General features: G+C 42.8%; 1 protein-coding gene across 5 annotated transcripts in view; it reads right to left on the reverse strand.

Annotated features, from left to right (window-relative positions):
- The window catches only part of sema5ba (sema domain, seven thrombospondin repeats (type 1 and type 1-like), transmembrane domain (TM) and short cytoplasmic domain, (semaphorin) 5Ba), a 211,324-nt gene that overhangs the window by 36,496 nt on the left and 146,879 nt on the right, over positions 1–27,949 (reverse strand). For 4 of the 5 annotated variants that reach the window (XM_085248889.1, XM_085248888.1, XM_085248886.1 and 1 more), the window contains exons 9-12: positions 22,240–22,525; positions 9,559–9,694; positions 7,113–7,320; positions 6,826–7,033 (exon numbers count right to left, since the gene is read on the reverse strand). In XM_085248889.1, coding sequence (XP_085105015.1) covers positions 6,826–7,033; positions 7,113–7,320; positions 9,559–9,694; positions 22,240–22,525 — 838 coding nt within the window. The remainder of the gene's footprint in view (positions 1–6,825; positions 7,034–7,112; positions 7,321–9,558; positions 9,695–22,239; positions 22,526–27,949) is intronic. The other variant, XM_085248887.1, reaches the window with a different exon arrangement.

Raw genomic sequence — 27,949 nt, forward strand, 5'->3', positions numbered from 1 at the left:
ACTTTGCATTTGCGGCAGAAATTAGAAAGACCCTTTTCTGAATTAAGAATAAGAATTGATTAGCCCCACTTTGATATAGCCTAAATTGTTTATAAAGTGGATTATATTCTCAAAATAAGACTGAAGCTAACCCCTCTGTTGATTTCAATGAATGCAAAAAAGCAGGAATGCATTTCCATTAATTAATCCCCATAATGAATGTCCTTTGATTTATAGTAACTACAAGTCATCGGTGGGGCTGGGGTGGGGGGCTTAAAGACATGCTGGAGGTTAAGACATTGTGTCAGCCTAAATCAAGGCTGGAAGAAAGTGGATGTTGAGAAAGCAATCTAGACAGAAACTGACAGAGCGAGAATGAAGCAGAGACAGAGAGAAAAAAAAGATTACACTGAAGTGTAAGTGAAGCCAGAACAAAACCTGTAATAAAGGAACAGCATTCTGGAGCAGTAATAAATATATCCACTGTGTGAACACCTTCTCCCTCCATCTGCCTGAGTCCTTGGCTGGTGAAGTGTTCCTCTGACAGGTCATACAGGCTTAGCAGCAGTGAGCTCTAGAGGCCTGCTGACAGACTGGCAGTCGCAGCCGACGGCAAATTGAGTTTGCTCGGTGACCGGGCTGTAAGCTCCCCCAACACTGACACAGACAGGAAGTCTACAGCTCCAGTAGAACGACAGTGGCTTGGTTTTAACAAGCAGCCACACACAGAGGCGCAATCGGAGATGCTAATGGTCAGTGGTTTTCCTCAATTGCCACTTAGTGGTTTCCTGTCCTTGTTTTACACTCCTGCTGCAGGCAGGCTTAGCGTCCTTCCCCCCACGAACGCTGCTGGGTCACTATTAATAACACAAACATAACCACAAATTCTTAAACAGCAAATTGAGCCTGAGCCCTTCAGGCAGATACAACTGTACCTCTTGTAATAAAACGTAATGTAAGCACACGTGTGAGCGGCGCGGTTTTTCTGCAAGAATGCAGCTGCTACAGAACAGCCTGATTTGTTCCGTTTCATCCTCCTCGACATTATCCTAATAATTTATTTAGCATTTCCTCCTTCTCATAGTTATTTTTGTTTCAGAAGTCTTACGTTCTCCTTTTCTCGTGCTCTGCCCTCGTTCTCCTCAACACCAGCTGTGAAAGCAGTCAAAGAAAAAAATAATAAAATCATCTAACTTGAAACCCCCGTGTACAACCACTTCTCCCTGTCTGACACCTCCAGTTTTGACAAATGAGTTAACCAGTCCAGTAAAGGAAAAGTGCAACTTTTAAGTTGGCTTTTTGTAGGGGATGTAAGCACCATGCTGCTGTGAAACTTGTAGTTTCATCTATTTGGCAGTGTGGACTAACTTGCTTTATTCAGTGTAAGCAGTGAGAGGCAGGGGGGGAAAAAAAGACCTGATGGATACAACGCTGTAGCTAAGCCTGCACGCTGCTGCGGCCAAAATAAATCACTCCACTAACAGAGTGAGATAGAGAGATAGAGGGCTGTGTGGAGGACAGAGCGGTACTGTTAGCCAGAGGTACCAATTGGCCAGGTCAAATATAATTACCACAAATAGAAGGACAAACACACACGGGCATGCAGACACACACACAAAAAACGGCAAGACAAGCTGTAACGTTTGTCTGCAAGCCATCACTAAAAGGATACAAATCAACAGCGCTTGAAAAGGTTTAGCAGCGTAACATAAAAAAAACACTCGACTTAAAGACAATGCAAACGTTGTTCTGCTCTCAGGGTTTTCAGCCCCGACGTCGTCGCTAATGTGGATCAATGGCAATGAAAAACTGAACAGTAAAGGCACTTTATGTAATTGAGATTTTAACTGGTAACAGTTCAAATCAACTCAGTGTTAGCTTGTTGTTGCTGTGAGGTTTATTGTCTTTGAATATATGTTATTATGCATGCTTTGATCTTTAAAAGTAAGTATGTAGAACCACCTGAACCATCTTCAGTTTAACTTGTGTCTCTTTAAGGACCTTTCTGGATAAAGCATGGCCTTGCTTGACTGACCCAAAGAAAATGAGGCATTGGTTATGGACTATAGGTGCAGCTCGCTAACGGCTAAAGGCTAATAAGCCATGGCGACCGTGGCTCAGGGGGTTGGGAAGCACATTTCTAACCGGAAGGTTGCCGGTTCGATCCCCGGGCTCTCTGTCCTGGTTGTTGTGTCCTTGGGCAAGACACTTTACCCTACTACCTACTGGTGTTGGCCAGAGGGGCCGATGGTGCGATTATGGCAACCTCGCTTTTGTCAGTCTGCCCCAGGGCAGCTGTGGCTACAACTGTAGCTTGCTTCCACCAATGTGAGAGTGAATGAATAGTGGCATTGTAAAGCGCTTTGGGTGCCTTGAAAAGCGTTATATAAATCCAATCCATTATTATTAATAAAACCTCTGTTTTCACCCAGTGTACCCAGGACAAGCGGAGACACCTGCAGTCAGCTGGTGCTGATGGAACATATTGCTTTAATGCAAAATAATTACCTTCTCTAAAAAATCCTCAAATTTAATTGCATATTCTATGATATATTCAGCACCGTTTGTCTTTCTTTCAGAAAGATTGCTCTAAAAACTCCCACCTGAATTTCATGAAGCTTGTGGAGTCATCTGGTATAAGCTGAGGAGATGCCATTAAAATGGGCTTAGAGCCAAAGCTAATAAACATTAGCCTCACTAGCGGTGTAATGTACTAACACAGAGGATTCCTGTTTTGATGATTTGCATTAATAAATAAATAAAACTAATCCACTACATGTTTACTTCCCCAGATGCCAGGAGTACATGAGAACTACTGTACTCGCTCTTGTAGCCAACAATGACAACATTGCTTGTGGCGCATAAATATAGAGGGGCACCTCCGCCTTCCTGTATCAAACTAGCTGCTAGGTCGGCATTAAGTGTTAGAGTGTGATGTAGATAAATCAGTGAGTACTTTAAGCGAGGCATTTTATTCAGTTTAGCAGCAGAATGACTTCCCCCTTGGTATGAAATTACATATGTTTTACATTCCCAAAATACTAGGGTGAAAACTCTATCCATCCAGTTTCTTCTCGTTATCCAACAAATGGTCACAGGGGGTTGGAGCCTATCCCAATTGATATGGGGCGAGAGGTCACAGTGCCAACACGATCACCAACTAAGCTAACCCCACTAACCGCATGTCCTTGGACTGCGAGATCAAGATTATGTGGAGAGGACTCCTACAAACACAGAAAAAGAAGATGCAAACTCTACACAGGAAGCCCAGGACCTTCTTGCCATGAGGCAACAGGGCTAACCGCTGTACCACTGTACTCAAAAACCACTTTAAGGTGAATTTTACATGTGGGTAGTGATGGAGAGTTTCTCTGTGTCCAGAATTCTGCGTCACTCTATAGAGGCACTCCAAACAAACTGGAGGACACACAGACATCCCTACAGACCTTCGCATTCCCCCTCTGATAGCAAAATTTGCATCACTTAGAGCCCGCGGGACCCACGTGGCTACAGAAATGATAGAACTAACCTTAAATGAAGGATCTCGGCATCACAGCTATTCAGTCTGTCCATTAAACAGTTACCTGGTTTCTAACAAAGCTGATAATAATAATTATCATGTCTCACCTGCTTCAGTGTTTGTTTATGTGTCATAATAGTGTGCCTGCTAATGGGCCGCTGTTCGCTGATATAACCATATCAGATTATTCAGTTGTTACCGGGGTGTGAATGAATATATGGCTGCACACAGCACGGGAGGGAAATTCACTCCACTCATTCAGACAACAGTACAATGATTGGGAGCTAACTCAGAGGAGGAAAGAGCAAAAGGGCAGGTGGACCTTTTTCATGCAGTGCTAACAGTGTGTACCCAGAGAGATACTCAGGAAGACACAGTGAAAGAACAAACAGGCCTGAGTCTGATCCAGTCTGTTTTGTACACAACCGTGGACAATTAAAGAGGTAGTACACACTGAAATGTGTGTTTTTTAAAATGCATGTCATTTCTTGTAAGTTCTATATAAGATACATATTCTCAATAGATGATAACAGATGAAAACTTTATACACAAAGTGTGACTGTCAGCTATGTGTCAGCAACTAGATTTCAGCTTTGCATTTTCCGTACGTTAGAGCAGCTTTCCAGCTCTGTAACCTGTCCAGTTAAGCTCTCCAGAGTATATTTGAGCGATATGATGTGCTGTGAATTTTATCTGGTTCAGCTTTAAATACTCAGCAACAAGCACTAGTCTTGCTGATTAAGCAGTGCCACTGGCAGTTTCACAGGCCATTCCTTTTTTCCCACAGTGTATTTACTCTGAACAATACATTTGAGAATAGCTTGACAATACGCTTGTGTAACACAACCGAAAACCTGTTTAAGCCTCCGTGTGCAGTATGTGTAAAAGAAAACAGCGTTTCTTTGGTGAACAACTTCTGATTTGAGCATGAGACTAAAAAAAAAAAAAGAAAAAACAAGAAAAAACAAGATGTGAAAACCCAACTTTGGCTCTGGAAAGTTTAATTGGCATATCTGAGTAATTGGATCAGATCAGCACTTAATGAAAATATAAGCTGCAGGCCTATTCACATGCATGAATTCTCACTACCTGGCCATTTCTCTTTCCCCCCACAATCTCCTAACTCAATATCACACATCTGTTTTTTTTCTGGTCACTTAAGTCCAACTAAATGAGCTCAGGTGTCACCCCAACCGACAGGTTCAAAACTGTTGTATAATACGATAATACGTATGAAGTGCAGGGGTGAGCAGAATATCACAAACTAGATTAAATGCGGCCCTCTTCCCAACCTCCCAGCCTTCCCCCTTCCTCTTATGCCCTTGGAGCCCACTCTTCTTATCGTTTCACCTTTGTGTGTCTTAAATAGCTTATTTTACTCGCCTTTTCGATCTCTTTCTTCTTGTTCCTCTTTTGTGCCTGATTCTCATCTTGCAAATCTCACCCACCCACGTCTTATTAAACACAATGGTCACCTTTTCCTGGTGTGTGTGAGTGTCTGCTCCGGTGTGTCTAGGAGTTTGGATTTTTAGTAGAAACAATGAGCTGACTCATCATGCAGCATGCATATTAGAAAGTGTCCACCACCAACCCACGCATATATCACACCATGGAGACTGCCACACACACACACACACACACACACACACACACACACACACACACACACACACACACACACACACACACACACACACACACACACACACACCAGGAAAAAAAGCATTAAGCTATTTGTATTCTAAAATGAAATTGACTTTGAAGGACGGAGGTGGCGATGATCAGATGCAGAAGCCTCGACAAACAGCTCCCCTCACCCACCACGGAGACTTTCACATGAATAACACTGGAGCTGGAGATGGGAGAGGAAAGCCCCCCTCCCTCCCTCTCTGAGTCTTTGTACCTCTGTCACGCAAAGGCATGCCTGTAGAAAAACTTCTCTGGCAGCGTATGAGGTCGCTTCACACATAACTTTTTATTTATCCTCTGATTCAGACACAAACAAAAGGCAGAACAGTGCTGTCTCTGTATTATGCACAACTTCCTTACTGCAAAAAAAAGAAGAAGAAGAAAAACCACAACAAATTAATTTCCTCCAGCTAGCAGATACCACCCCATTCATTCGTCTGGTTCCATAAGGACTTTAATGATTATAGGCAAGGCCTTCCAGACATTAATCCTAGCTGAGGACAGATAATTGTCTTCAATAGGGGACCAAGCAAGTTAAAATGAATCCAACGCCAAAAAGCTTAAAATTAGCAATTAAATATATACCCGATGTATAGGGCATAACAGCTTTAAGAAAAATAAGGTGTGCTATCTTTTAGCTTGTTATTTGCATTATTTTTATAGTTGGACTTTTAGAAAACAGAGCAAAAAAAAATGCAAATGTAAAACAATGAGAAGAGGAGCGCTTTTAACAAAGATTCCTGCAAGGACTGAATCGGAGATGTTCCGATGCCAGAATGTTGTAATCAATTTAACAGCAACCCTTGTTGGCAGCCCCAAATGAGAGTATCTTCAAAGTATCTACTTATCAAAGGTGTAAATTGATACTATGATAATAATTAAGAAAGCTTAGAATGTAATATGACCTTCAGCCACGGGTGGCAGCACTGAGCAGAGTAATCCTGAGCAGCAGTCCAGTGGTTGAACGAGGAAAAAAATCTTTGAAGATCTGACACCAGGGGTGTCCAACTCCAGTCCTTGAGAGCTACTGTCCTGCAGCTTTTAGATGCATCCCTACTCCAACACAGCTGAACCAAATGGTTGGATTACCTCTTCAGCATGCCATCAAGTTTGGCCATTCATTTGATTCAGGTAGGTTGGAACAAGGATTTGTCTAAAATCTGCAAGACGGTAGCTCTCGAGGAGGGGAGTTGGACACCCCTGATATACACACAGTTGTCACATCTAGGCTTGTGAGATCAAAACATCAAAAAGGAGCACACAGTGTGGTATTTTATCTAAAAATGGGCTGAGTCTCTCTCTGCAGCCCATTCATAGATTAAAAAAAAGAACTTTGTGTTTATTTTTGATGTTCTAATGAAGGAAATGCCAAACTATGTGACAAAGCAACACAGTTTTTTTACTGCTACAATGTTACAGTTACAAAAGCATGCAGAGCTGTAACGTTTTAATTCAGATGGACTTGTTTTGTGCTGCAGAGAACAGACTCAGCCAAATGCCTCTGAAGTCATCTGCAAATCGACATCCAAAATCCCCTCACCCCACTGACGTCAGCGGCGCAAGATTCTTTACACATGCTGTCATTTAAAACAAAGCCATCCTGGATGAGTGAGCTTTTACAAGCTTGCTGTACTTACGTCTCCGTTTTGTAGGTGGAGCATCTCTCCAGCGGGATCTTCAGGACTCTGTTGTTGAGCCCAACAAAGAGTGACCTGTCACTATGCAGGATCTGCAGGCTCAGGATCGGTTCTCGAACACCTGATGGGAAGAGCTCCATCTCCTCCAGGTAACAGCCTTGCAGGTTCTTGTTGGGGGTAGCCAGTGCCTTCAGGATGGTGCCGTACTCTAAAAGAGACAGACAAAATAAAGCAAGGAACCTACCTCCTCAATCTTAAAGTTTTGGTTTTCCTCTTTCACTACTAACCTGTGCTGATGTACATAACATGGAAGAGAGTGTCCATGCCCTGAACAATGTCCACGACTAGGTTTGAGAAGCGAACGTCATCCTGCATGACCAGCGGATCAATAGACTCCGGCTGGACAACATCGTTCATGAGGTAAAGCCGCTGGGCGTCCTGCAGACTGCGCTCTGTCAAGCCCTGATTCAGACCCTTGTCATCTATAGTACCGCACTGCAAAAGAAAGGCAATGTTGGAATTTGGACAAAAGGGTATAAAGTAAGAGGAAGATGTGAAAATGTAAAATGCATATAAGAAAATCTAAAAGGCAGCGAGAGAGGCATGGACAAAAGCACGAAAAAACAAACAAAGAGCATGCCACACACTCTTCTTTACACCTACCGAATCAATACGCCTCGTCTGGCGAGATTGTTTCAATTCCTAAATCTATGAAGTCTGAGTAATTGCAACTTTTGAATGGAATGTTATGTGAACACACTAACAGCGCAGCAGCTTAATGAGGCACTTGAGAAGAAAAAGTATGAAATGACAGTGTTCTGAAAAGCTTTGTTTGTGCAGCAGAGATTAGCTGTGGATTGCAACTTCTGCTCATTCTCTGGGATTTGAAATGAGAGGCTGATTTGTTTGCTGATTCTATTTTTTTTGGTGAACGACAATGACGGACTGACGGGTGATTATCAATATGTGGTTTTGTGGTAATCACAGTATCTAATTGGTTGAAATCTACTTCTTGCCTTCAGCTGCTAACTTGGAGAATTGGAGACTGCAGCCATGCTGTGCAGCACCAGCAGCAAGCTCTACACACCAAATGGTGTGAAATCCTAGATTACGGATCCATTTTTCCGACTAAAAATGTCACAGTGTTACAGCCTGAAGCCAATAACTGAAGGAAAGGATATATATTTCTTACAACTGAAGATGACTTTCATTTTGATTTAAGATGAATTGAGTCATCTTTATGCAGGAGAGTGCAGCAACTGAGAAAATTGGCAAATGTTCTTTTAGGGTTTCGAAGCTTTTGTCGAAATGTTGCATGAATGAAAGAAAAAGCAAGATACTGAACTTTTTTGTTTTCACAGTATTTTGCAATCAGAAGATTACAAATTGGAAAAGATGGAAGGACAGCAGGGTAACTCTTTATCTTAATCAGTGTGCTAAGAATAGGAACTGGAAGTGCCAAAAACTGCACTTCGTCAAATGGCCACTTGAGGCTTGCCCCAGCTTTAGAAATCCTTCTCAGTTCAGTTCAGTTCAGTTCAGTTCATTTTTATTTCAAACATTTCAAACATGTGCCTTCACAATCATTACAAAATATCATTCCATTATTTGTTTGAAAAGGAGTAGGCTGAAGTATTTACTTATTTGTCCCTACCCCCTCAAGTTTTACCTCTCATTCATTTAATTTTTTTTTTGTCTTAAATTAAACAAACAACATATGAAACATATGAAGTAAAACAAAACATAACATACATAAATCAAAAACAAGAAATTAGCAAGCCCCACCACAGTATAGTTTCTTTCATATGAAAAATACAGAATGTGTATATTTGCAGATACACAAGTTATGGAAAAACAACAAAACAAAACAAAAAAACAAAAAAGAACCGCAACACCTCTCATACAAGGTCTTTAATAATCAGGCATAATCTTATCTTAAAGACCTCATAGTACCATATCACCCCAACAGAGCACTTCACTCTCAGATTGCAGGTTTACTTGTGGTTCCTTATGTATTTAAAAGTAAAATGGAAGACAGCGGCTTCTGCTTTCAGACCTCCCTCTTGTAAAATTAACTGCCAATTTGGATTCAGGAGACAAACACTCTCTCTACTATCAAGATTAGGTTTAAAACTTTGCTTTTGATAAAGCATATAGTTACCCTCCCTTAGATGTGCCGCAATTAGCCTATGCTGCTGAGAGATTCCCATGATGCGCATTTCTGAGTGTTTCTTCTACACTCACCTCATTTCATTTTCATTAGTTATTATTTATCTCAGGCTCTTGTCCACAGCGTGTCTTTGTCCTGTCTCCCCCACTCCATCCCTAACCAGTCGCGGCAGATGGCCGCCCCTCCCTGAGCCTGGTTCTGTCAGAGGTTTCTTCCTGTTAAAAGGGAGTTTTTTCTTCCCACTGTTGCCAGGTGCTTGTTCATAGGGAGGCATCTGATTGTTGGGGGTGTCTCTATATTATTGTATGGTTTTACCTTACAGTATAAGCAGTTGTTGTGATTTGGCGCTATATAAATAAAACTGAATTGAATTAAATCAATGATAACCATGCTGGTTGAATGGTAGCTGTCTGGTGTCTGATTGAAATGGCTTAACTTCTGCAAACTGGTATCCGTGAACTGGAGCTCTAATTACAGTTTCCTCTTTCACAGTTTAAAAAGGTAACTGACTGATTTAACTTTTAAACAGTGGTCTCAGTGAGGAGGTGTGTGGTTAAACTAACCTGGAAATTGTGGATGGGGTTGGGCGTGGGAAGCCAAGTGGAACGAGGATTCTCCTGGGTGCGGAAAGGCCCGTTGAAGGCCTGGGTGATGGCGCTCAAGTTGAAGGCACACACTGCAGATGCTGCAATACTGTTGCTTTATAGAGAGAGAAACAGGGAGGAGAAGACAGGAGGAAGAGGGTGGGGGAGGGAAAAAGAGGTAAAAATACAAATATTATTTCAACAATAATATTCATAACCGCTTAAAATGTTGGCAGCAAATGAAGGCATATCAGAAATCGACAATGTCCAGCTGTGCAACAAAGCTATTCTGCTAAGAGTTCCATCCTCTTAATGGAAGTCCTATCATTTATACCCACAATAAACAGGCGCTCCATGTCTAGCTTGCTTTGGCTGCAGGCTAAGCTATGCTATCAGTGCTGAGCAGTGAATGGCGACAGTATTAAGCTGAGGATATGGGAGGCAGCTCCACAGATTATGTGCACACACACACACACACACACACACACACACACACACACACACACACACACACACACACACACACACACACACACACACACACACAGTCGCCTCACAGGTGTAACATATGAGAGTAAACCCTGGCCGAACAAGCAATGCGAGCAAGGGTATTATCGTGATGCTCTTTACTAATATTGTGCTGCAGGGTAATGAGTTTCTTAACAACTTGCTACTGCTGACTGCTTCCTCCTCCTTCTTATACAGTACATCCAGTAACACACAAACTTTCTACAGCACAGTGAACAGCCTGCTGCCTTGACATAGCTTTTGCTGATAAACTACCAGTTAGAAGATAGTGAGTGATACCATTAAAGGGGAAAGAGATTGGGAGAGAGTGAGAGAAAAGGCAACAGCCACAGAGTGAAAGAGACTTGCACCGAATCCACACACAAGACTTTGCATTAGCAACACAAACATTAGCAGAGAGCCTTTAAAATTTTCAGCTGAGGTTTAGCGAACGCAATGTAAATAAGATGCAAGCCATTAGCGGGCCCATTGTGGACTTTTGTGAGTTGAGGAGTGAAAAATGTGGCTGTAATGACGTCTGCGTGGACACTCCATCAGCCTACAGAGAAAGGAATACTTTTAAAATGGCAGGGTTCCTGAGTTTGTTTTGGCTCCTTGTGTGAAGTATGAGTCATTGAAGAATGCTGGTTGCGGGAAAAGCTGTATCACTGGGGTTTGGTAAATGGTTATTTGTTCATTTTTCTTTCTTGTTCTTTTCCTGACACATGACATATTTATCCATCTCTTAGCTAGACAAGCCATATTGGAGAATTTATTTGCAATTACTGAAGTTACAGCTACAGTAATGAGATGTGCTGCTGGGTGAAAAATGTGCTAGGACACTTTTTATAAGGTTAAATGTCTGGTCTCTTTCGACCAGGTTCAGGTTTATATGGGGCAATTATCTGTTAGGTAAGATTTGGGTGTTTTAGATACATGAGGGCTAGAATGACATTATTTGTGGATCTTGTCAATCCTATTGTTTGTCTATTTTCACTACATCCTATTATGCTTTGGGTAATACAATTTCAAAATGCTCCCCCCCCCATAATGGCAGTGATTTAGCTGTACGTAACACCCGAGCCCAATAAATAATTTTAATTCCATTTTGGCAAAGCTACCCTATGAACAGTCATGCTGAATTAGTTTTCATCAGTTTCCTTTTCCACAGTATTCTGACCACCTGCCAAATACTGTTTTGGTCCCCCTTTTACTGCCTAGACATCCCTGACCCATCGAGACATGGACTCCACTAAACCCCTGAAGCTGTGCTGAGGTGCCTGGCACCGTGTTAGCAACGGATCCCTTAAGTCAGCGGTCCCCAACTCCCGGGCCACGGACCGGTACCGGTGGCATCCTACCACAAAGCATTTTTTGCTTTGTGGTAGGATGCATTATCCTGCTAAAAGGGGCCGCAGCCATCAGGGAATACTATTTCTTGGTCTGTTACAATGCTTAGGCAGGTGGTACGTATCAAAGTAACATCCAGATAGATTTCCAGACCAAAGGCTTCCCTGTAGAATATTGCCCAAAGTATCACCTAGCCACCACTGGCTCGCCGTAGTGCATCCTGCTGTCAGGTGTTCCCAGGTCATCAAAGAAAACATGATTCATCGGACAAGGCCACCTTCTCCCAGTGCTCCGTAGTCCAGTTCTGACACTCACGTGACCATTATTGGTACTTTTGGCAGTGGACAGGGATCAGGATGGGGCACTCTGACTGGTCTGTTCCTATGCAGCCCCAGTGCTTATAATGGTATGCCTGATTAGTGTAATTAAGATTCATCTTTAAAGCTCCACTTTACCACTTTTTGCAGCAATCGCCATTGCCTACTGGTGGTGGTCAGAGGGCCCGGTGGCGCCAGTGTCCGGCAGCCTCGCCTCTGTCAGTGCGCCCCAGGGCAGCTGTGGCTACAATGTAGCTGCCATCACCAGTGTGTGAATGTGTGTGTGAATGGGTGGATAACTGAATGTAGTGTAAAGCACTTTGGGGTCCATAGGGACTAAGTAAAGCGCTATACAAGTACAGGCCATTCTTATTCTTAGTTAAATAACTTTGAGTCTCTAGTTTGATGTTCAAAGTAATCAGTTTTTGTATATGACTAGAAAGCCAAAATGTCACAATCTGTTGCAACCATTGTTTTTTATTAAGTTACCATTCTTTTTTTTCTTTTCTTTTTTGTCCCGTTTGGATCTTTAGCCATCAGAATTGTTGTCTTAAGGCCAAGAAAGATGCCAAGCGGATTTATTTTACCAAGTGGATCATCATGGCCTTGCCATATTGGTCCATTTAATTGACCTTTATTATAATTATGTATTTATTTTATTTTCGGTTGCTATAAAACGGGACAGACATGACTGGGGGATAGGACAGGGAGAAAGAATGAAAGAAAGAGGGAGAGAAAGAAATACAGAGGGGAGAAGAGAGGGGGGGGAGAAAGAAAGAAAAACAAACAAAACACCTGGATCACCTGTATGGAGAAAAAAAAACAGAAGAGAAAGCAAACAAAGAAAGAGCAACATAATAAATACAGCACCATCACAATAAACTAGCTAGCAGTAGATAACAGTAGATACTAAATATTAAACGATATTGTGCAGCACGCAAGATAAACAGCGCACAATGTGCTTTGAGGCAGCAGCCAAGAAAGGTGTAGTCCGCGTCTGTGTACACCTGTGTGCATACCTGTGTGGATCAGCATGCTTGTATTCCAAAGGTTTCTCCATGTAACGATCTGCTAGGGAGTGTGGGGAGCCACAGCCCCGTCCACCAGGGTATGAAGCAGGTATGGAGGAGATCCAGGCCCCAGACATCCAGAGGCCCCAGAGTATGAGGACCCGAGGAGGACCACCAAAAAGGGGGGGAACCGTGCCACCCTCCTGGGAAGAGCTGAGTAGAGCCCCAAACGAGAGGTCACCCAGCAGCTACGGAGCAGGGGCCAGAGGGGGTTGCAGTGGCGTGCCCGCGGGCTCTGCCGGCAGCCAGCTGTGCCAGAGAGGACCGAGTTTCAGGCCCAGAGGCCTGAGGGCACCCCACCCCCTGGAAGGGGCCCAGGCGGGCCACAGGCGCCTGGCCCTGCCAATCGGCCACCAGGAGTGAGCCGGTACATACATGAGCGCCCAGCCCGAGTCGACAAGAACTACCAACACACCAACGTCTGAGGGCATCAGCCACCGGCAGGGAGTGTGGTGAGGGGAGATAGGCCTCCGTACTTTAGAGGGCCTGAGATGTACCCAGAGAGGTTGAGTCTAAGACCCAACCTGACATATAGACACAGACGAACAGGCGCACGCGGACACAGACGTGCATTCCCACCCCATATACACAACCAAATACTCGGCACTCACCCAACGTGTAGACAGACACAAATAGACACTGCACAGACAGTCGCACTCCCCAAACATTCTCTATATCCCAGGTCCAGGTACCCCCGCCCCCAGAGGGGCAAGCCACACCTAGACCCAGGAGATGTAACCTTTCTCTCTGGGGTGGAGGCAAGCGGACCGCCTCCTTATCTGCAGTAGCAGGGAGGCCCCGCATCCCGGACCCCAATCTGACGGCCAGCACCTCCTCCCAGCCCCCCAAGCCCTGACGGCTAACAGAACCGGGGTGAGTGAAGACCCCAAACCTCCCTACGCCCGCTCATATGTAGTGTTGCTGTGTGCTGTTCTAAAGTGCATTTAAGTTACCATTCTTACCTCAGAGTTGTTTCTAAGGTCTGCTGGGAGAGTGCTGGTTTCTTCTGTTGATTTTTGCGTTGAATACTACTTTCTCAGTGGTCCAGTTCAGGGCAGTGAAATAACTAATGCGTTCTGTCATTACCGCAGGGAAGCAAAGTGCTGTGCAGCTCCAAATGAGTTCTGACTAAACATTGGGAGAAGCCAAACAGGTGGCTCATTGACTGACTCAAAGGCCATTGAGGAAAACAGCCTGCACACTTCAGTAAAGGACTTTTTCTGGGTTTTTTTTTCCTTTTTTCTTTTCCAATGGCTCTGGTAGAGAAAAGAGTGGCAGGGAGGCAGAGAGAAAATGTGTAAAGCAGAGTGAGCCGCTGTGGTGAGCCAGCAGTAACCAAACCCCAACTGGAGGAAACCACAGGCAAATGCGCTGCAGTCACTGAGGGATATAGCCACAACAGTTTGCACATTCACACAGGCACAACTACACAGTTTGACATAATAGAAAGTTAAACTGTGGCTCCGTGGTCGTACCGTAGCTACAGCTTGCATTAAAGCTGCATTCGGTCACAGAAAGCCTGACATCGTCCAGGTTATTTGAGAGGTAATGCCAAGAGAGCAGAGCAAAAGGGTGCAGTGAAAGGACTGCAGCCTATTGCACTAATGGATGCAACCCATATGTTTTGAGCCTGCTTAAAAGCCCGGGAAAGTGATTGAAAAGCTGTTTGACATCTGCTATGCTGTTTGCCGCCGCTGCTTTGCCACTCTCCGAGGCCCGGGACCACAATGATTACTGTCAATATGAGTGAAGTTACTTCTTCAAGTGATTCATCTCATTCCAGCAGCCTCATCCTCTCACTGGTTGTCCCTTTAATTCCCTGTCTTATTTTACAGAATGTATCCATGTCCATCACTCTCTGTCCGATTTCTTTACTCCAGTTTGAACCAATTTAATTTAATGCTACACACGATATGTGTTTCTCTGGATTTTTCATTGTATGGTTTTTACTGTGCTCCCCTGCAGGTGTGTGGCTTTTTGCAGAGCATCAGAAATGGAAGGAGTTCGAAAGAGAAGGTAGAATAAGAAAGATCAGGTTGACGAGGCTCTGCCTCTCTGTTAGATATGCATTACCTCCATATCCACTGATTATTGAACACTCTCCAAACCAATATATAACATGTTTTGTAGCTACTTGGCGCTGATTTTGCAGTGCTGTATTTTTACAGTCGTACTATATATTTCTATTTTTATTAACCCTCTCAAGGCAGGCGTTGCAGATTTGCAACAGTTAAAAGCTAACAACCTGATTACCCCACATACATATTTTATGAGGTTTTTTTTTACTCAGAAGTACCACTGCAGGTATTCTTTTGTGCATTAGCAACAAAAACTTAATTTGAGCCTGAGAGGGTTAAACTGCCTGTTTTTATCTGCAGCTAAAATGAGTCATCTCTTGGTGCAGCATCAAAGTACTGCTTATTCATAAGTGCATCAGTAATGATAATGACACAACGTATCTGTATAAAATGTTTAAAAGGTCAAGTTCTTTAATTTTTTAATACTGAGTTATTGCTATTTTACATAATGACTCAATTTGCTGATATTTTACTATCACAGAGCATTTTATTTGGTACATGTGTTAACATAAATATCTAATCAACCAGTCACATGGTATTAACATGTTTAAGGAATGTAGACATGATCAACACAACCTATAAAGTTCAAATCATGCATCAGAATGCGGAAGAGAGGTGATTTAGGAGACTTTGAACATGGTATGGTTGTTTCAGAAACTGCTGATCTCAAGGGGTTTTCTTAGACAACCATCTTCAAGGTTTACAGAGAATTAGATGGGAAAGAGAAAATATCCAGTGCGCTGGATGTCTCAGATCCCTTTTTGATTACAGAGGTCAGAGGAGAATGGCCAGACTGCCTCAAACAGTCAGTCAAATAACAACTCATTACAACAAACACAGAAAATACACTGAAAACAGTGTATTCATCTCCTGATGGCTGCTATCAACAGGATAACACGCCATGTCACAAAGCTTAAATCATGTCAAACCGGTTTGTTAACATCACAATGACTTGGCATGGACTGTATGTGGATCCAAAGCTTGGTAAAACCACAAGATTCAGATCACAAAAAGATGTCTTTAGTGCAATAAACACACTGCAGTTAAGTTTAACTCCAGGCCCCTAAACATGGTCGTGCTGCCAGAGATACTCATTATATCACCCAATGTGAATTAATGCACTGCTGAAAATAGTCCAACAACTCCTCTGTTTACTGCTAAAAAAAAACCTGCAGGGCCAGCTGTTTAAGGAAATTAAAAAGGAAACTATATTAACACATTGCCAGTTGTCATGCCTTCTCAAGACTTGCTGCCAATAAGAAAGACATAGCAAAAACGAAGGCTTTATCCTTCAAGTAAAACTGAAGGAACTGAAAACTTAATTCTGCAGATGCCGTGGCACTTTTCCAAGATCAGTTCAAATAAAAAAAAAAAAAAAAAAAAAAAAAGGTGTAAGGAAAGTAATGAACTCCTCGCTCAGCCTGGTTTCATGGCTCCCTGCAAACCACAATCAGCAAAGATCAGAACACCAGAGAGTGTCTGGTAAACACAAGAGGCTTATATGCATCTCACCTGATAATCTTATCTTTTTAGTTTGGAGGTGGCACAGCTGCTGCTGCACGTTCGTTTTGTTTGTGAGCTTCCTTTTTCTTACTAAACATTTTTTTTCCTGGTAGCATCACCTGACTGGTCGAACTGTGTCCCTAGTGAGTCTGTTTTTAACTTGCTGCATTAAAAAAAAAAAAAGATTTGACAAGCAAAATGCACGTGCAGCGCTAACACACATCAGAATCCCCAGCTTTTTAGCTAATGCACCTAACCTCGTTTTGTGTGAGGAAGGGTACAGCTCAAACCACATTAAGGCCAATGTTTCAACCTCGTCGAATACCTGCATCGCAGCAAAAAAGGAAAAGGGCCCACTCAGCACAGCTACATGGCTGCAGGGACCAGAAATTGAACAGAGGCTGCCAGGATTATCCATACATATTTTTATACTGCACAACAATACGCCAGCAAAAGCAACAGCTTTGCCCCGAAACAGTCACATTCAGAGGCAGACTGAGTCAGCAACACCTACACTAAACAATAAAACAATGCCACGAGTTCAATAGGTTGCACAAAAATCCAGGTGTTAGATTGGAGACATCACAAAAAAAATCCCAGCGACGACAATAACAATCTGACACACAATTGAACCTCGGTGGGGGGTTTCATCTCTTAAAAATGTGACCTATATTTGCTGCGTGGTGAATCAAACGGGTCAAAAAATTAGAGAAAGTAAAGAAAATGTTAATAAAAATGTGTGTTTGTGTGAAAGCTGTAACATAAATAGTGGAAATACAGAAGCAGAAGAGTCCGTGAAGCTGTATTCAGATCAGGCCCAGTCTTCAAGATGGACTCCCAGTTCATTTCAAGGTAGATTGGATGTCAGTGATGTGACGGGAAGAGAACATTGTGTAAAATCAGAAATATGGTAGTTATGTGGCTTGTCTCACTCGACTGCCCAGAATATCATTTATCGTACACGTCAAATCTGATCTGGCTTGAAGTCAGTCACATATTTTCCAAGGATAGGAGGGCTCTCAGGGTCCCTAGGTGTTCTGTGAGTAAGTCAGGGGTATGTCTCAGTGAGTGTGACTTGCACTAAAAGTATGACGCGCCAAGTAACTATTGTGGCTGAAGCTAGAGATCATTTATCCTCTAATGAAATTAGTATTTGTGGAAGTTACAAGTCGGAGTTAAAGATCTATTTGCACCGCTTTCCACTGTCAAATTCGAAGGATACGTGTCCAACAATTTATATAACTTTCCCAAAATAAACTCATCGCTCTGCTAAATCTGCCTTTGAACGAGGCAGTCTGGACACTGTAGCGTGAACCTGCTTGTCTGTAGTACAATCTAGACCTAAAGAAATCTCTACATCAATTCCATTCACATTAGTTGCATGCAAAGATAACACTTAATCCGGCCTAAAAGCTCAGATTAGTCCATTTTTCAAAAGACTGAAAAAATATCCATCGTGTGAACAGTGGAAGTCGGGCATCAGTGCATCAGTGCAATGATTAATTTTGTTCTTTCCACTGATCTAAAACCCAAATGCACAGAGTTTAGAGAGATATACAGCAGATCATTTCATTTAGAAAGCTGAAGACATCAAATGTTCTGCACTTTTGCCTCATAAGTTACTTAATAGATAAATCACTTACACAAATTACACACTAATCAATTAATGGACCATTTGTTGCAGTACTCCATATCCCCCTGCTAACCTCTCCAATATGAGACCCCTCAAAGAACGGGAGAAGTGGAGGGGGTCAGTGAAGTCACCTAGAAATAGATAAGGAGGCTCATAATTAGTTAGTAATGGCAGGTTAGACACCTCAGCGGGAGAATCACTGCGCAGAAGGACCTTGCCAATAAGGAACCTGAGTTAATTAAAAGACCTGGCTGTGCTCTTAGGACTTAAGTGTCCTTATTCTGATGGAATGCTAAAACCTTCCTCACAGCTTGACGTGCTCTGTTGGACGGTGGTGGCTTTTTTTTTCTTTGTTTTTTTCTCTAATTACCTGATGTGAATTCATGGCTCAATCAACGGTTTTACAAACCAACCAAAATCAGAAAAAAACAATAAACTGGTAATATCATCATGCTAACATAAAGTTTACTTTGGCTTCCAGTTGGAAACTGCAATGAGGCTTAAACGTGTGTCAGCACAGGAGTTGTAGTGCCACGGAGGGCAACTGTCTCACTAACTGTGGCTGCTGAAGGCATTTTGGAAGCATTGCTAAAAAGCTGTGCTGTGTCTGCTTCTGAAGGGAGCTCATCAAGCTGCAAAGAGCAGATGAGGAAGGAAGCGTCCAAACTAAAAGGCTCTGTGCAGACTGAATGCTCTACCAGAACGCTCTCCCTGTGGTATGAACATGCACCGCAGCAAAAAACACACATTTCTGTTTAAAGCATACAACTGTCCATGTAAGCTACTTAACAAATCCTATTTTTCTCACTCTGTATCCATAAAATCATGAGGGGAAATGTACTTTACTGCCCAAAACGTAGGATACCCACACTCAGCACTGCACAGACAAAAGGGGGGAGGATCAAAGAGGTTGCTGATGCTCTGTTAGGGAGCTGCTTTTGCTTAGTGGGCTGTGTAGAGATTGAGTAACAGGGATGAAAACCATTATGTTTTAAATCCGTTTATACACAGCAGCATTCTTTGCAGTGTAATACAAAAATCAGCGCCTCCCTTTTTTAATCGTTTGATCTAGAAAAATTGAGAGAAGTCTTCAAAATGCTCATTTCACAAAGCAGCGCCTTTGAATTTTGCGAGAACAAAACTTTGTGACTGTTATTTCTTGATGAACAACTTCACTGACGACCGAAATTGTAGGTTTTGTCTGCCAAACATCAACCTAAAGTGACCAAGGGATAAACCAAGACGGTCACAAAGAGAGGGAGGAGGTGGATTTATAGTACCGAGAGCCGGCCCAGGCAGACAGAGGGTATAAGTGCTCCGTTCCAGCTCTTCCTGTTTTGTTTTACAGCCCCAAACTCCTGGGAGCAGCTGTGAGTCTGCTCAATTTAGGCCAGACAGATGGAGGCAGTGTTGGTGGTGATTGCATTAACATATCCAGCCCCAAAGAGCGAAGCAGTTTTGGAGGGTGGACCGGCAAGTCGCTTCAGAATTGAAGGAGGAGACAATGGGAGAAAGACAAAAGCTTGGAGCTTAATGATTTTTCTCATTACCTCTTCTCATTTCTCTATCTCCTCCTCTCTTTCTTTATCCCCCTGGCTTTTCATTTCTTTTGTCTCTCGGCCATTTCCTGCTCTCTCACGCTCTTCCCATCTATCACCAAAAATGGCTGCAGGCTGATGGGAAGCAGCAATGCAGTGTCAACTGCCAGCGGCTTAACAGGTGAGAGAGCAGAAGGTGAGAGGCAGGATTCAACTTCTCCCCTGACACTACTCAGAATACATCTGAATAGCATCAGCCATGGCTCCTCACACACACAAAGGCACACCTTACACGCACGCAGGCACAAAGTGCATGTACAGTTCAAGAGATTGTTTTGCCACGCTTGCAAGGTTTATCGCCAAGTCTTAATAGTTTCACATGACTTTGACTCAAGTGGTGGACTGGGTGGCTTCAGATTCGACTTTCCAAATTTAAAAAGAAAGGTTATGTACGCAGCATCCTTGGCATCTGCTACATACTTCCTTGTCACTGTGGAAAAGAGCATTTCATGACTCAACGGTAGATGTATATGTAGTGTTTTCTCACAAGTGAGAAAGAAAGTGTTGTCTTGGTTTTTAGTTTTGATTCATCCTTTATTCTTCAGTGTGTTTAGTTACTCAATCTCATGCAAGGTTCAAAATTTGTCCCGAGGGAAGTCTTAAAAGGAAAAGTCAAAATTCATTGAAGGGTACGAATGTGCTGAGATAATTTGCAGAACCTAGGTGCAGAGAGAGATACATGCTGTTTAAATATACTTCAAAATAAATGCAGTCACAGATAAATGGAATGGTACTTATTTGGCACCCTTCAACTCAATTTGAGCACTTAAAGCACTTACTTTAAGTCTCTGAATCTCACACACAAACACACAGAGCACTTTTAATCTAACATCCATACAGACACTCATATTCCGATGGATGCATTGGGGGCAATTTGGGGTTCAGTATCGTGCCCAGGGATATTTCGACAGCTGGACTGGAGGAGCCTGAGACGGAGCCACTGACCTTTCGATTGGTAGATGCCCCACTCTACCACTTGAGCCACATCTGCAACACACATTAAAGGATTGCAGACATAAAAAAGGCCCAAGCTATAATTTATATTGATGTACATGTCTCCTTGACATCTTTTCTTGGACTACTGTGTTAAACAGAGTGACCAAGCTGCTGTGCGCTTGCTGCTACCCTCTAATTAGAGCAGAGTGTGACACAATTACACTTTTACTAAACATAAAAGCCGCAAAATAATCTCCAATGTACACACTTTTGTTCTCGGTGTTTCCTCTCTGTAATGAAGTGTGTTACACCCCCACCTGGAGCAATCAAACGCACCAGAGAGAGTATGAGTCAATCTGTGTATCCAGCTCGGCAGAGAGCTGTGTGCATCCGCACTGATCATTAGCAGCAGCGGGGTGGCTCAAACTTTGGAAAATTGTCTCTCTATACAGGCAGGAAAATGTTGCAGTAACAAACCTTATGAAGTGACGAAATCTGAGGCCTAAATGAGGAGAAGTTCAAGTGCTACGGTGTGTGCGCCAGTGTTCCCTTATTAATATTCTTGTTGCTGTTGAAAGGGCTCTTCAGCACAGCTGCAGCTTGTTTTGGTGGGGTTGTTCATCCTTTCTATTCAACAGCGAGGGCAACATTGAGGAGGAATGCATGGGTAAGTGTTGCATTACAGTAATTTTATGCTTTATGATACAAAGAGGAATATTGATGCTGTCACACTAGATACATAAGAGACAAATGCTGATGAAATGAGCCCTGGGACGCAGACATACGATCCCTTTCAATGAATCTGTGGTCATTCTGTGTGTCTTTTGGGTTATTTTGTGTCTTTTTTAGATTTTACGCTCCTTTAGTAATCCACCTGCAAACACCGGCTGAGCAGCAGGCTCATACCCACATTTGCACAGGCTGAATTGATTTAGATAGTAAATGCCAGAAAAGTATTTTCTCTGCCATTAATGTGCATTTTTTTGAAAGAACAGACTCTTTGGTGGGCTGTTAACTTGGGGTGTTTAAAAAAATGTGAACACTGATAATAAAGCTAATAATATATTGCTTGGGGAGGAAAATCGAGATTGCACATGAGCTCTTTGAAACGACTAATCTCTTTTGCCTGCTTTTAAAGATAAACTGTTATGTAATGTGGTTAAATACTAGATCTAAAAACATGGAAACCTCGTCTAAAGTAAAACCTGTTTTCCCCCCCAGGATGACATTTTTTCCCACATGTGTTCACAGACTGTAGACATCATATACTGAAAACAAAGCAAAGACACCCAATCGAAATGTCTGTACATCAAAATTTCGTCCTCGACTTATTTCAGCCTATTTTCCTCAATTATGCTGCAACAAAAAAAGCACTTCACAGTTCGGTCGCGAATAAATTGGAATAAAAGTGGAGTGCAAAGTGTGTAAACAAAAGGCAGGTGGTTGAACTTTATTAGAGAGCGGCGCCGCATTCAGCAGGTGCAGCACTCAGCGCCCTAAACGTCTGCAAGCATCACTGCTTTACCTCAAACACAGAGCCGTGATGAAATGGCCGCGTGCCACGGGTTTTCTCTCGGCGTCTAGAAATGCCTACGACTGCATCAAAAAAGCCAAACAAATCGTGTGTGTCAAACAGGGCGGGCAGTGTGCGCGCTCGAGCTCACTCACACATTGGTTGTGAAGATGCCGTAGATAAGGTCTTGCTCGGGCAGGTAGAAGGTGCTCTGCAGCTCGTTGTAGTAGAAGGGGATCTCCCCGGAGCGAGAGCAGTTGAGCCTCGCCTTCATGAACGTGGTCCAAGTGTCCTCCAAGAGAAATCGCCCGCCGATGTCGTTCTTGCAGACCCTCGCCACGCGGGAATACACCGTCTTGCCGCAGTCGTGCTCCACTGCATTCTCCCTCAGGAAGAAGAAGGTGAAGAGGCCGACGTCGTAGGCCGAGATAAAGTGGGGTTCTATGGGGGGGAAGAAGGGGAGAGGGGATCATTACATCTACTCCTGCAGCACAGAAATATTTGCAGCATTTATCTTGTAGATGCTGTTTGCTTTGACCCTTTTGCTCCTTATTACTGAATGCAAGCACAAGTTTGAATTCCTGCCACCCCAGTTTGAGATGGTCTGGAAAAGGAGCCTAAATGTCAAATGTGTAAATGAGGAGAAGCCGCAGAGAGGGATAGGAAGCAGATAAAAAACGGTTACTAATAAATCTGTCTGATATTTTGATGGTAAATCCATGGAGCGATTTCTGTTTAACTACATGTCCGCGCTGCTTTTATTGCCTGGGAAAAGGGGGGGTGCGGGTGGGGACACATAGAAAATGATTAATGGGCCTCTCTGCTCAGTGGGTTATCAGGTAAACGGCACAGAACAAGAGGGACGTTACTGTCACTCTTTAGACACGAATGACTCATCACCAAACACTAATTTACTGCTGTCTGCTGTCAGGGGGAAAAGGGCGCTTCGACTTGTACATTTGTGTTTGGCAGAAATCTAACAGGACAGGCTCGTTTGAAAACTCACTTTCTTTTTGTTGCAGCATCTTCTCGTGGTGACAGTCTTGGCTTTATGTACGCCGGAGACATGTGCAGACACATCAAGTGTAGTTTCTTGTGTGATACTTTTAATGAAACGCTAAACTTTACAATCCTAGTTTGTAGCATAAAAATAAACCTAAAAAAGTTGTTTTTAGTATTGCATATAATTGAAATGACCTGTTTTTACAGGTGATGAGTGTATTTTGAGGGTTTTGCAGAAAAACATTCATAAGTGTTAATAAAAAGCTGAGGTTGTTAACGATCACTAAGTAGAAGACGTCTTGTTTTTCATGAGAGGATTAAATTGTTGCGACACTTCCAGCTTAACACCCACACGGCTGTTTTGACACGGAGCATCACGCTGAAGATTTGTTTTCTACCGCTGTGTTTTCTTCTTCTTTCAGATGAGCACTGCTCATGTGCAGAAATGATCAAACACACTGCTGCTGCTGTTGTTTTCCCTTGGGACCCATTTATTGTAACTTATAGCACATCCGGGCACATGCACACTCACACGGGCAAAACATGAATGGAAGAATACCTTAATTTGCACAGACACATGCACACACATAATGAAAATGTAAAAGGCAGATACTGCGATTACAAACACACACACAAGCTTCCACATGCACAAACAGGATGGACATGACCTGTTAACAGCCGTGTTGGAATGTGCATCAGAGCCTACCGAGTCTTTTTAGAGATTGTAATTTTTACACAAAGCAGGGAGAAAACTAATCCGCTTCTCCACACACAGCGACAGCATCTGTGATGAAAATAACTGGCAGTTTGGGCCGAGCACAAACCAAAGCTCCCGTGGTATCAAAAGAAGAAAGACACAATCAGCAGGAGGAGGGATCCCAACTTTTCAACGCTGTAATCAAGTTTTATTAAAGGGGCGGCGAGTGCCAAAGACCTCGCTCCCCGACCGCCATAATTACTCTGCGAGAATGTGAGGAAAGCAGCGGTGGCTAATTTAGCAGGTGATCTAATCGACTTATCGAGTTAAATTAAATTTACTTGTGATTCTTATCAGTTCATCCTCAGCTGGTATTTCAAATCGAAGGCGAGTACAAATGCTATTAAAGAAACAGAGCTTGTTATTAGCATTTTTATTATACATGAAACCCAAAGGTAATCACAGTGTTTACAGCGGTGGCAAAAAGATTTGTCAAACCTTTGTCAAGATCTCTGTAATGAACTCCGATCCCCCATTTAGACTGTTAATCGGTGCAAACAGGCGTGCTGATGAACAAGTGAGAGTTGCCATGCCTGCAGGGTGACTGACACTGCAAAACCATCATAATGTGTTAGTGCTACTTTCCCTTTAAAGCTAAGGAACTGTTATATGAAAGCTGGTGAGCTAATGTAAGGGATAAGTGTGTGTATTCGGTGTGCTTGAGTCGTTCTGTGTTTACATACTGTACCTGTGTTTACTGTACGCACTGTACGTGTGTCAGGCAAAGGGCAGGTGGAGCTGACAGATTCTGCATAATATTACTGAAGCTGCGTGGGTGCAAACTGTGATGAACAGAGTTTTGTTTTTTCCCTCTGTACCCTGCTAAGTGATAAACAGATTGTTCAATCTGGCAGGCTGGTTGGGTGCTGGAGTAAAGCTGCCTCCAGTAACGTCACATGATGCCTTAGATCAAACACAATCACTGCTGAAAGTGCACGGCTATTTATTATTCAAGCAAAGGGATGCTGCAGGAATGCAAAGATGCTCTGCTAAACACAGGTGGGATGGGTGATGTCGGGTAGTTTAATTACATCAACGGGACAGACGAGCTCTTTTGTAAGCAGGTTAGAAGCCTCTGATGATCTCTGTTTTCATTTTTACACAGAACTGTTCGTTTTGTGTCTTTTTGACATGTCTCACTTCTCAGCTGGCTTAGCTGCTAAAAGAGTGGGCAAAAGATGTCTGAATATATCTCCTGCAAAAACTTGTTTTGTACTAAACTAATTTGTTTTGCCAGATAAGATTTGGAGGAAACATATGTCCTTGAGGATTATACTTCCAACCTTTTTTTCCTTTGCAGACAAAGTAAGAGCGCACACACTGCACACAGACCGAGGGTGAGTATGTGTGTATGCAGCTTTAGGTTACTGGAATATTTGGTTTGGATGAAGGAAATATAAAGTTTGTGGTTCATCCGGAGCTCAAACCTAAAGTAGATTTATACTCATCCTTACTTTGGATTCTGAAAACAACCTGCTTTGGATGTGAGCACAGAAGCTCCACCCACCTGCCATTCAATCCTTCTGTTTGTGAAGAGCAGCCAATAAGAAAAAAGCTGGGTTAAAGGATGTGAGAAGGGTGCTAAAACAGCTTGTTTCAAACAGAGGTTGAAATGAGGGGCTGCAGTAAGGTCCAGTATAAGATACATAATAATTATTGTGAACCGAGTTATGAAAATGTTATCTAGTACAGTCTCATGATAAAAATATGGAGCTGGAAATGACTATAATGGATCCACTTTAACTTTTAATTTTATTATAGTCTGACAAAGTTGTGCAAAAAAATTCATGATTTATAAAGAAATGATTGCATAACAGCAATAAAATGCTTTAAGGGGGCTCTAACTGTAGCAACAAGAATCCTGCTGTGCAAAGAATAAAGCTCTGCAAGGCCCACAGCATTGTCCAAGAGCAGCGGCTGGAGCATTGGAGAGGTATCAGCAGAGTAATATAACTCTGGCTATGAAGTTCTTTGTGTGCATCTATGAATATGATTAGATGTTACAAGTCAGTTGGCAGATGAGCAGCTGAGGATTGAGCCACTCAAAGGGAAGCATGAAAGAAGCAGTTCATGCCAACTGGCTTATACACTGCTCTACCTGAACTAATGCTATACTCTTCTTGCCAGGAGCAGATTTAAAAAGAAAGTTGGAGACATGCTCAGTATTTGCTTTGCATTTGTAGTGTCATTAAGATTTTTACTATCACTTAATAAATAAAATGATCTGCCGAGAAACATTTTTCCGAGAGCTGAGAGGAGGTCGAAGGCTAATAGCAAAAACATAAATAAACATGTGGCTACCAATGAGACCTGTGAGGAAACCGAGAGAAGCATGCAGGCATTTTCTTAGGACTTTTTCCTCAGGAGACTGTGCATGTAGCTCCTTGTGACATTCAGATGCATGATGGGAAACAGTTGGTCAGCACCTGGCAGGCAACCAATCCAATAAGAGAAGAGACTGATTAGATCCAGGACCCCCTCCCCGCCTTTGGTTCTGCTGAACTGGAGAGGCTCAGAGCTGGAAATGAGATTTTCATTCACACCCCAAATTCACCGGGGAACACAACTCCATAACACTCATAGCATCAGCCATGAAGCAAAGCAGGCTTCGACCGGCGGAGTGGAGGGCGACATGTGTGCTTCACTGTGCGTGCAGCCAGCTGTGATTATGCTGATGTGCACTCGATCTTTTTTTTTTTTTATGCTCACTTCCCGTCAACAGGCTTTCTTCCTGTGCCAATAAAGCACACGTGGAAGCATGTGGAGCTTGCACACAGTCTAAATACATACATGCATGTTCAAGCCCACACTTGCATGCACACACAGGCGGAGTCCCCGGGATGGGGCGAAGCATGCTGTGTGTTGTAATTTCACCCTCTCCCTGCTGTGAGGAATAATTACACCGCTCACTGACTCCTCAGTCCTCAATCTTTCCCGCTTCCCTCTCATCCTCATCCCGGACCTGCAACTCTCTCATCTGTCTGCTATCACTACCACACACTCACACCATCAGACTCACCCACCTTTTAGTTGCACAGCATTTTCCTATTCTTACAGCAAGAAATACAGTTTACACTATTAATTTTTTTAACAGTGAAAGACAATCAGTCGCCATCAGCTCTAAATGATGGATTGGCTGCGTTTCTCTCTTTCACGTCTCTTTCACGAAAGCCAGCAGACAAAACAAGCTATTCCGACTGCACGAAACAGATTCACCGTTTGGGACTTTGGTGATCTGTCTGACATTTAATAGGCCAAATGTTCAGTGGAAAAACTGAGAAAATAAGAGGGCGGAATCAAGCAGTAATGAAAATAGTCATTAGTCACTGCCCTCATTACATAAAGAAAGACGTTTTCTGACACGGCTGCTCGTATTTTATACAGATAATTAAACCAGGAGAGAGTTTAATATACATCCAGGCTTTGAAAGAACTGTTAGTCATCTGACATTGTCTGTGAGACTGAAAATGAATCTGACCTTTACTTCCAGAATCGCACATGTTCTTTATATAACACATCCAGTTATCTCAGTGCTGCTGCATATCAAAGAAACTCGATGACAGCGCTTTTCAGTGGACGGTCCTGCTACATTTCTGCTTGAGTCAGATTGTGTTTTAATGTTTACAGTAGAGGGAAAAAAGGCACAGTGTCAGCAGCTGGGAGATTACTGACACCAGCACCAGACGGACCGACAGTATTTCATGTTCCCCGCCATTCTGTAAATCCCACCAATTCCTATGCCTAACCTGTAACTCTGTGTTCTACACAGTACTTCAATCACAGTTGTCTTTGTAGACCTTTGAAAAAAAAGCATGCCGGATTGATCTATCTTGGCTCTAACATAGGAGGGAATTGTGTTGGAAGCAAAAGTGCCGACTTAGCCCATCTGCCGCTCAAGACAGGACCTGAGAAATGTTTAAAGAAACAGCAGCAGGTATTTTCTATTTGACACAGTATAACCCTGTGGATTATCTCAGGTTCAACAGGTCAGATTACTGATCAGATTACTAGTTTTATTTGATTAGATTTCTGGACTCTGACAGAAAAATATAATGGAACATTTACTCAGTCGAACACAAGCAAACCTGTAACTCACACCCCTGAAA

The sequence above is a fragment of the Mchenga conophoros genome, linkage group LG16 (assembly GCF_057382185.1).
Source record: "Mchenga conophoros isolate Kocher_MC1m ecotype Shallow Benthic linkage group LG16, M_conophoros_male_GT1.1, whole genome shotgun sequence".
Taxonomy (NCBI): domain Eukaryota; kingdom Metazoa; phylum Chordata; class Actinopteri; order Cichliformes; family Cichlidae; genus Mchenga; species Mchenga conophoros.